Consider the following 11,010-nt stretch of genomic DNA (forward strand, 5'->3'; position numbering starts at 1 on the left):
GACACTTAAACCCTTAACCAATTATAAATACAGAAACACAAATCCAAAATACACTATTCTAACAAAAAAGAAATATATTAAAACCATAATAGTACAAATAACCTTAAATTTCAACAAACTATTGTACCTACTATTTCGCTGATTGTTGGCCTTAATTAATGACAACTCTAATTTCTTGCTTCTTTTTTTTAAATTGCAGAAATTTTATTTGATTAAATATGTAAAAATTAGTTGGTTTTAAATAGTGTTATCTTTACTATTTTAATTGATGGACAATATAAATACAGAAGTATTAATTTGGTCTTGAAGAATTTTTAAATAATGATCAATTATAATATTAGGCCAGACTTAATTATGTACAATGCTTGATTAATGGTTTTTGTAGAATCTACTATTTAAAAGAAGTTTGCAGATGAAATGAACGAAAAAAGTTTAAAGCTTAATAAAATCATTTTCAATAGATGAATATTATAAGGATGAGAATATAAAATTTGTATTGAAGATCAAGAAAAGAATGATGGAAGAAAAATTAAACTTGATAAGGTAATTTTTATTGGTTAGATTATTTAAGTGCCATACTATTCCAAATTTGATCCTGACTAATGTTGTGTATGCAGCAGGTTAGATTCATTGAACATATATAGTAATACTACCATAGCTAAAGTGCTGGCACACAATTATGCACGTCAACATAATAGAAAGAATTTAATTTTAAAATATTATTATAATATAAAATAATTTTATACATATATCTAATCATATAATATTATATCAATAAAAATAATTATATTTTATATTAATCGTATAAATAATAAAATATTATCTAAAATAATAAATATAATTATTGTATAAAAATTAAACTATAACAAAATAATATCAGCCAAATTAGAAGATTAACTACGTGAGTAATTATCCATCCTTATTTCTAAGTTGTACACCTTCGAATAAAAGTCCTCCGCCATCGTCACGTGATTCTCTTTCCACGGCACGAGCAGAGTCATCAATGGAGTCGCCATCACTTTTTCATTCTCTTTTTTGTCCCTTCCCCTCACCAACTCTATCTCTCTATATATATCCGCACTCACTCACTCAGCACCAATTCCATTATTTTCATCCTCATTAATTTAATTTCCAATCATGCCCCGACCACGCCGAACTGCCGTCATCGGCGCAGGCATCGCGGGCCTAGCAATGGCTCGCGAGCTGCGCCGCGAGGGAATCGAGGTAGTCGTCTTTGAAAAAGGCGACGACCTGGGAGGCACATGGAATTACGACCCGAGAATAGACTCCGACCCGACTGGACTCGAACCGACCCGGGAAGTGGTCCACAGCAGCGTGTACCTGTCGCTGCGGACCAATCTGCCGAGACAGATAATGGGGTTCGTGGATTATCCATTTCGGGAGGACGAAGACGGTGACCGGAGAACGTTCCCGGGTCACAAGGAGGTGCTGCGGTTCGTAAAGGAGTTCGCAGAGGAGTTTGGGTTGCGCGGTTTGGTTCGGTTTGGGAGCGAGGTGGTTCGGGTGGAGCGGGTTGGAACCGGGTTGTGGTTGGTGGAGTGGAAAACGAAGAGGAGTGAGGAGGTTTTGGTGAGTAAGGAGATGTTTGAAGCGGTTGTTGTGTGTAACGGTCACTTCACTCAACCAAGAGTACCAACCATTCCCGGTAAATAACTACTAACCGTTTTCCGCTGTGTTATAATTGGGGAACATTTTTATTTCAGGTACACAAGAGTTCGGTAAATTAAGTATTCTTTCAACCAACTTGAGCTGGTAAAGTTGGTCGAGAGTTCATCACTCATCCGCTTAAGTTATCGGGACACGAGACTGACACGGAACAGTAAATTTAAAATTTTTATAAAATACGAAAATTTGGTATATATATAAAATATAAAATATTTTTTAGATAAATTAAAATAATATTTTAGTATTTTATTAATATTAAAATATAAATTAATATTTTAATTATTTTTAATATTTTTTAATATTTAATAATTAATAATATATATTATTTTTAAATTTATTTCAAGAATACATGTTAAGAATAAGATTGGACATACTAACACATAGTAGTATTTAAGTGTGTGTCCAAAGAAAATTTTTCTAATTTTTTATTAAGACACGGTCAACACAGGAGACACGCGTGTTGGACGAATATCGATGTGTATCGTGTCCAAAATATGTCCGACACAAGAACACGACAAATCAAAAAAGTGTCCGTACTTCATAACTCTTAAATAAAACTTAAATCTATGACAGATTAATTTTTAACATCTCGAGTTAGAAGCTATTGTAGACAACAAAAAAAATATTCTTTCCGGTCTTTAAAATAAGTATCTACTTCACTTTTGGATTTAATTGAAAAATTCATATATTTAGTAAATAAAAATTGATATTTATATATCAAATTCAGTTACTAAAATTAACCAATATGTATGTGTATATAAATACATGTATTATTTAATTTATTTTTATTATATATTTTATATTAATAGTTCATTTTAGTATACACCTAACATAGTTAAAAAATAATATGTAAAGTGCTTTTGAATTCGTAATATCTAAATTAAAATAAATTTTTTTATTAGTCAAATTATATATTTTATCACAAAATAATATTACTTTACTTCATATGAGAATCCAATATTTTTATGTAAAAAGCAAAAGATTATTTTCATTATTTTCTGACTTTAGATGTTTTTACAAAGTATTTTTTATATCTTTATGAGTTTAATTTTTGTGTACCTCCAATATAAAGCTATTTTATACATATATTTAATTATTTATTATTATATAAATAACTGTTTTTATTTACTACTTAAACAATTATAAAAAAATAGTAAATTTAATTGAATAATAGTACAAACTATTATATACTATATCAAATGTATCAAATTTTAACTTATTTAAAAACAAAATGAAAACTTTTGCTACACACTTACATTACAATATGTTCTAGCCTTCTACCCTAGCTAGTTATATAATTTTCTATTTTTTGACACTATAATCCAATTGACACTTATCTTTATACTACTACTCTCGAAATAATAAGTAACATTTGAATTGATAAACAAAAGATGAATCATTTTATGAATTTTTTCAACTTGATTTTGAGCAATGGGTGCACCAATGTCTCCACATACTTATAAGATTCATCATTGGTTCCTCATTTTGTATTGTGCTGCAGGGATTGAAAAATGGCCTGGATATCAGATACATAGTCACAACTACAGAGTACCCGAAACATTTCGAGATAAGGTAGTGTTCTAAGAATCATTAAAAAACACTTCTTTTTTCATTTCCCTGTGTGCACTACAAATTTTTTAATTAGTGACAACCCTTAACCAACTTGGGTTGGTCGAGTGGTCTGCTAGGTCATCGGCTTAAGCAAGTGTTAGGATTTCGAATCCTAATTTGTGCATGTAGCAACTTATTGGACAGTGACAAACCCTTAAATGGTACTCATATCCGCGACGGATTAGTCCTTGGCCTGACGGGTTAGGGACCGTAAACAACCAAAAAAAAATTAGTGACAACCCTTCAAATTCTAAGTGATAGTTTTGCATCAAAGCAAATGAGTGCTGAATATTGGTATTTGGCCCTTAACACAGGTAGTAGTTATAATTGGATTTGCAGCTAGTGCTTTTGACATCTCAAGAGATGTTGCAAAAGTAGCTAAAGAGGTTCATGTAGCATCTAGAAGTTCAGAAGTTATGGTTATGAAAGTGCCAAATCATGATAACATATGGCAGCATAAAATGGTACGCTAAAAACATGTCTTGTCTTATTGATTTCTGTTTTTATTTTCTATTTGCATTTCCAGTATTTTCTTACTTGAATAATCTAATTGCAGGTAAAATATGTAACCGAAGAGAGTTTGGTAGCATTTGAGGATGGATCCTCTATTCATGCAGATGTTATGTTCTACTGCACCGGGTTTGTGTTATGATTTTTTTGAAGGATGCTTATCTTGTTAGTTTTGTGTTTTCAAGAAATCTTTCAACTCTAAAACTTGTCCTGTTTGAAACACTGTTTATTGTTTAAGGTAGTTGTTCTGGAAAACAAGGAAAAAAATCTTAAAAATGGATCACAGTTTTCAATCTTAGCATTGTTTTGGAACAATACTCCAAGCTTTTTTGCTATTTTTTTTTTGTTTTTTATATTGTTTATGTTTCCATTACAGCTGTATTGAATTATAACTTTTAGAATCTAATTTGGTGACTGATGAATGAAATGGAATAGTTAATGGATTATACAAGCATGATGAATTATACTCCAACTATCTTTTGAGTGATGAATTATAACTCCTTTTATTGTTTGTGTTTTCATTCTCGAAGTTAATGCATGATTTTGACAGATACACGTATCACTTTCCATTTCTTGAAACAAATGGAATAGTTACCATTGAAGATAATCGTGTTGGACCATTATACAAGCATGTATTCCCTCCTTCATTGGCTCCCTCCCTCTCTTTTATCGGTCTAACTGAGAAGGTAACTGGTAACTAGTTTTCTTGTGTTGCAAGCTATCATGGTAACTGAGAATAGTCACCAATTTCTCATGATAATAGGTTGCCTTTGCAAATTGGTATCTCATAAAAGGAAAGGGAGAGGAGAGAATGATTTCACTGTTCAAACACTTTCCTTCTCTCTCTTTTCCTAAAAAAAATGTGATTAAACGACTATGTTACACTATCAGTATACTAAAATTGAACTTTCTTTTTGAATTTAATCTTGATATATTGTCAGTGTAAAGCAGTATTACACATGCATTCAATTATGTAACAAGCCAACAAAAAAAAATACTTTTTATATTAACTGCGTAAATAGTTATCCGAAAAAACAGATGTAATGGAATGATTGAATAAAACGTTTTACACCAAATTGAACTCTAATTTTTTAATCAAATGTTGTTTTATTGTTTGTACATCATTTTAATTTTGAAGATTAAAGAAATAACCAATAAGCAATCTGTGTGTTATGAGTCTTACCAAATTTAGTGTGCTTAAAAATGTACCATAACTGTACTTCTAAATTCTGTTGAGCTTGGATGTGGTTTCAGGATATCATCTTCCAAATGACGGATTTACAATGCAAGTGGGTAGCTCGTGTTTTATCTGGGAAAGTTCAGTTACCATCTGAAAAGGAAATGATGGCTTCTGTTGAAGAATACTATCAACAGATGGAGAAAAATGGGTATCCCAAGCACACCACTCATCACTTGCATTTCAAAGAGGTTTTTCTCTTTCTCTTGATCTTGATCTTGTTTCTCTGTGACAGTCCCAAAATCATTAAATCCCATATAGATTATAGATTCTCTGTGACATCTATTGTTGGTCTTTTGAAAACTAATGAAGAGTGATTTTGGCATATATTGGTCTAGAATAATTTTATCACCCATCATTTCTCTTTATCATAATGAATTAAATGCTAATGTCACTTTATGATATATGGATAACAATCCACCTAAATGTTCCGTATGAATAAATGATGAAAATTAAGGTATGATTTCCCTTTACCCATTTGCATTTGCACCATGTAGGTTGAGTACTGCAATTGGCTAGCTGCAGAAGCAGGATTGCCTCCTGTGGAGGATTGGAAGGAGAGAATGTATGTAGAGAGCATTAAAAGTGTATTCAGCATGAAAGACAATTACAGAGACCAATGGGATGATGCTTATTGGGATGCAATCATAAAAGAGGCTTCTCTTTCAAAATGCAGAATCTAGCAGTTCTACTGTTAAGTATTTAGTGCCATTTTTTGAATGTAAGCGAAAGAACATAATCTGTGCCATCTTGATATTGGCCAATATATATATATATATATATATATATATATATATATATATATATATATATATATATATATAATTGAATATTATATTCCTCATCTTATTCTCTAATAAAAATTTGGAAAATGTACTTTTTTGCTTATTTAGTTACCAAAATGTTCAGCAAATAATTATACTTGAAGAGATAAATGGCAATCATCATTACCCCAAAATTATTTTGGCAAGCACTTAAGACTTGTGGTCTTGTGGAAAGCACAGTTGGATTGCACAAGCCACTGCATGTGAATGTGAAAGTCAAATGCATAAATAAATAAAATGGAAGATCATCCAAAAGAAAAAACTAGCTAATGTATTGATTATATTCTCGCAGTGAATGAGTAACAGGGGATGCTTCCTGCTAGTTTATACATTCCTTTGATACATCCTTACTACAAGGGTATGTTTAGTTGGGATAACAATGGGATGGAAATTTCCATAGATGAATTTGACATGTAAACAAAGCTCATCAATGAAATTTCCTCCAACCAAAACATACAGTGAATATATCCAATCATATATCTCTCTGTTGGTGTCATAAACCTTATGACTCGTGAGGATGTATCTTGCCTACAGAAAAAGCTTATAGTTTTTTTTACCAGATCAATGAAGCAATCTAAAATCATGGAGAAACTAATGGTGTGGAGCTAGATTCTGATGCCGTAAAATTCACTGGTCGTAGGCCTGGTGGACAGTATGCATTAAATGCGTTCTCATAGTGGAACATCAACTGGCCACTATTCTCATCAAGTTCATCGTTTTCAACAGCATCCTAGTGTAGAAGTAAATACAGCCTTGGTAAGATATTGCACAGATATGTAACAGAGAAGACAGCAGATGGTAAATCCATCACACTCTACTTTGTAAACATTTACCACCATGTGTTTCTCACTCACTGCATGCATCCATTAAGTCCTTAGAATGAGAACAGATAATATGTTTCTAGCTGTTGAGCTCACCTTGAGAGAATAATGGTGAAAGGAAGGGAGAAATCGCATCTTGCAATACTCATTAACATCAGAGTGAACAGAAGAAGTGGAATCGATGCTATAGAAGCGGCTGGCTTTGACTTCAGTCCAAATATACCAATCATGGTAATCTGCATGAGAATGATTGCCAGGAGAATATAGTGATGAATGTATGGCAATATTGTCCGCATGTTTCATATGTTGTTTCATATACATCTTGAATCTGCAAAGTAAAACAACATTAGTAAAATGTACAAATGAGCAATGCCTGGTGGATACTATATATATTTTCATTGGAATTTGTCCATTCCCAAACATGAAATGGTGAAAATACCAAAAGAAGAAACATTGATGTACATCATTCATCCAACATCTCAAACTTTGGTTTAGGAAAAAGGGGAGCCAGATAGACCACACATTCTTATAGGGAGGGGAAAAAACAAAGATAAAGCAGTTTCATTGCTTTTCAGTAGAAACTTCATTGATGAATAGAGTATAACTATGCTTTAAATCAAAAGGACAAGAAAAGAAATCATAAATAGAAAACAGTGGAAGCAGCTTTTCCACAAAAGGTATCAACTATCAAACCTTCCTATGTTTTCATATTCATGCCAAATAGCATTTTTCTAATAAAGATGCTGAGAAACTCACCTGGTTGATATAAACAACATAGCCTAGACAAAAGTAAACGATAAGAAATGGGAGCAACAATGGTGCCACCACTGCATACACTATCCCAATTAGTACTGAGAGAGAGACCAAAGGGATGATTCTGAAGTAGGGCAATGATAGAGATAAGGATTTTGTTCTCGTTGATAGCCACGTGTACAAGATCTTAAAGTATCCCAAATCAGTAAGCCAGGCTGGAGAAGTTCCAAGGAAAACCCTGACAAACCATCTGTTAAGATGTATGTCACAAAGAAATCAGCCTGGAACAAACAGCAGAAGTCAAAATCATTACCAGGTTCATCAAAATAAAATAGGAAAAAAAAAAAAAAAACAAAGCCTTGTCCCACTCCACAGATTCAGCTAAATTGATCCAGTCAAATGACATCATTCTGCCCTATCACTAATTATATATAAAATGATATAGAAAGTAAAAGCTAATTCTTGAAAGTGTAGTGTCTAGTGTGCCAAATATGCGAAATTCTTTATAGCTTCCAGATTCCTATAAAATATATCAAAGAAGATATACAACCAAGAAACATACAGAGATCATGTCAGCACTAACAAAATGAAACATCGTACTTGGGCAGCGACAGCTCTGGCAAGATGACTAGGAAGATCTTTAGGGTGACTGAGAAATAGTCCAATTTCATCAAGAAGTGATCCTGATAACACACTGAGGAAGAACACATTTCCAACAAGAAGTAGAAGACCATGTTGCAGGCTTTGATCTCCTCCTTGCTTTTTGAAATACATCCAGATACTTTAGCCATAGCAAACATCGCAAATGGCACAATATATATGATACTTTGAGTACGACACTTGGAAGATATCCTGTCAATATGGAGCTTACTCCTGGTCTAAAGAATGAACAGTATGTCAGAAAAAAGATAAGTAATTAAACACTTTATATTCTGTACTAGATAATGATTAATTAATTACTAATAATGAAGCTTTCAGTCTTTCTAACATGTCTTTCAAGCGGTGCTTTAGTTACATATTGAATCTGGATTTTTATGATTTGTATCTCTACAGATTTTGGAAGCATTAGCAAAGAGTATGCATGAATCAATATGAAACTTGACAGAACTCAACCAAAATTTCTCAAGATTCAATATGTTGTTGGATAAGCCAAAACTAGTTAGGACAATTCTCTGTAGATCGTAGATTAAAAAAAAGTAAACAAGAAATGAAGTAAACTTGAACATTTAAAATAAAAAAGTGATCAGCATATTATGCAACAAAACGGAGAATTAAGAGTAGAAGTTCACTATTTATTTTAGAGTTATCCAATTCAACTGTGGGTCAATAATCAAGAAACTTAATTCTCCATTGCTAAGACCTAGTACATAAAAATATGTTCAATATCCATACCTACCTATCTCATTACAGGAATCATAGAATTTCTCTATTGTCATAACTGCTTTTGAATTGCTGAAAATATGGTGAATGGAGGAAAAAATTGCATGCAATAGGATGATCACTGAATTTACTAACTGGAAACGAAGTATGACCCAACACTTGTAGTTATTAATTATAGAAGTGGGCAGGCATAACTGTAAGATTCTCACATCAACTGCATAACCATGGCTGGAGGAAAACCATTTCTTCAGCTTCTCATATTTGGCTATTCCTTGAACAGCAGTAACTGGTATGGCAAAGAAACCGTAAGCAGTGATGCGCCGATAGAACGCCAAGTCTATAAAGTGGCACTGCTCTGTACGATATTCTCAGATTTCTCCATGAAACATCCCTTGGTTCTGGGGCCTTTTCAGTAATCCAGAGAAGTGGATGTGAATGCTGTTGCAACTCAGCTGCAGTAAGCAGCACCCGAACGGGACTTGAATGTACAAAAGCAGCTGGCAACTCCTAATACATTAGATAAAGCGTGGTAATTGGTCCATTTGTTACATTTTATAGAAATAAAATAGCCAAAGAACATCTGCTCAAAATAATATTCATAAGACTTTGTTTTATATGAAATCAATTAAAGCTTTTCAAACAACTATAATTAAACACATACCTTTTTCTGATCATGTCTTTGCATTGCATCTTGGGAATCGTTGACAAAGAGCTTGAAGGCTTTTTCCTCAAGCAATCTACTTTTGAAGTCTCTTGTTGTAATGCATCCAAGAGGGGCAACTTATTCTTAGGTTTCTTGGCCATGGAAGTCTCTTTTCGAATCCTCTATTTGCCTGCAAGAGATTTGCCTGGTTCTACATTTGATAATATCTGTGAAGGGATCCATTGCGAGCTACAGAAATATAAACTAAATTGTATTCTTTGATGCATTTATGAATATAATAAAAAGAAATTAATTCTGCCATGACTCCAAAAAAGTAGGATACTTTTTTTCCTCATCTTAAACTCGGTCTATTAAATCTGAAAAATGCTTTCAGGACAATGAATACATTTTATCTCATATAATATACCATTAGAAAGTTGTAGTAGCCGTTAAAAAAATATGCAACTAAAAAATATAAGAAAATCATAAATAAGATGATTAAACATCAATGCAAATTTGCTTTATGCTAAATACAGGATATAATATACGTTTAGCATCAACAAATTCCATTTTGGCACCTTTGAACTCAGTAGCCAAATATAAATACTTGCTGTTTTACTAAATTCAAACATGGATTTTGTTTGAAAAAAGCTGCTAACCTGTTCCAAGTTATATAAATAGAACTTCAATCATATGAAGTCAAGGGAAGTTGATTGGAAAACTATCTATCAATGCATTTTAGCTGCCTATATGCTTAAAGTCAAAATTGAAAGGGAAACAGTCCAGAAGAATTTCAAACTGTCAGAATTATTGTATTCTAACATTTCCATCCAATATTAAATATGACTAGGATATAAGAGCATCTCATCATTGACAAAATTGTTATCCAATTTCAAATTAGCATGCAGGATTGACTACACTCTCATAAGTCTCATTGCACACCAAATTATACTATGATATAATTCTGAGTTGTAGTGGATAGCACATGATGTTTTGTGAAGGGGTATATCTCTCAGAAGTGCAAATAGCTCTTACCACCAGCTCCTGAAGATCTTGAGTGCCATACACCATTTGATGAGAATAGTAAGTACTTGGATAGTGTTTGGAGAAGAAATGATCGACAGAACAGTCACGAGCCTGGTGTTCTGTGCAAATGGAATTTCACGAACTATGATAGTAATTGGTCAAGGTCTATGTTTTATATTTTTTGAAGTTGCTGAATCCTTTGAATCAAAATGTCATCAATTCCTGAGATGGAATAATGCATAAAAGTAATATCAATATTATATTGAATAAATTTACTAACAATATGGCTATTCCAATACTTTAAGATCAACTGCACTTCTCTTGATAATTATTGTTTGTAAGAAGCAATTAATGCTTCCAACAAATGTGTTTTGACAACACTGCAAAAGATATCAAGCTGTGAGAAATTCACCTTATACAGCAGGTACATCCATAGAAAGATATAAAACACAAGCATGAAAAATGCACCCAAAGCCTGTTAAAAATCATGAAAAGATCATTTAAGGCATTGACGGAAAT

The 11,010-nt window shown here is 32.5% G+C and overlaps 1 protein-coding gene and 1 pseudogene across 1 annotated transcript; one reads left to right on the forward strand and one right to left on the reverse strand.

Annotated features, from left to right (window-relative positions):
* The first annotated feature begins 1,089 nt into the window (after nt 1-1,089).
* On the forward strand, nt 1,090-5,932 carry LOC112717006 (flavin-containing monooxygenase FMO GS-OX-like 2). Its single transcript, XM_025769096.3, has 7 exons — nt 1,090-1,666; nt 3,188-3,258; nt 3,612-3,761; nt 3,854-3,936; nt 4,358-4,493; nt 5,062-5,235; nt 5,542-5,932. The coding sequence occupies exons 1-7, from the start codon at nt 1,138-1,140 to the stop codon at nt 5,725-5,727; spliced, it is 1,329 nt and encodes a 442-aa protein (XP_025624881.1). The 5' UTR covers nt 1,090-1,137; the 3' UTR covers nt 5,728-5,932.
* Nucleotides 5,933-6,316: 384 nt separating this feature from the next.
* LOC112718044 (CSC1-like protein At3g54510) lies at nt 6,317-9,626 on the reverse strand (annotated as a pseudogene).
* Between the last annotated feature and the right edge of the window lie 1,384 nt (nt 9,627-11,010).

Source organism: Arachis hypogaea, chromosome 10, assembly GCF_003086295.3.
Source record: "Arachis hypogaea cultivar Tifrunner chromosome 10, arahy.Tifrunner.gnm2.J5K5, whole genome shotgun sequence".
NCBI classification, from domain to species: Eukaryota; Viridiplantae; Streptophyta; class Magnoliopsida; order Fabales; family Fabaceae; genus Arachis; species Arachis hypogaea.

Excerpts from the sequence above, each read along its gene's own strand:
- LOC112717006 (XM_025769096.3), top strand. The coding sequence starts at position 1,138 with ATGCCCCGACCACGCCGAACTGCCGTCATCGGCGCAGGCATCGCGGGC. Across the intron at positions 3,762-3,853 it reads ACATATGGCAGCATAAAATG|GTAAAATATGTAACCGAAGA; the intron begins GTACGCTAAAAA and ends ATCTAATTGCAG. Across the intron at positions 3,937-4,357 it reads GTTATGTTCTACTGCACCGG|ATACACGTATCACTTTCCAT; the intron begins GTTTGTGTTATG and ends TGATTTTGACAG.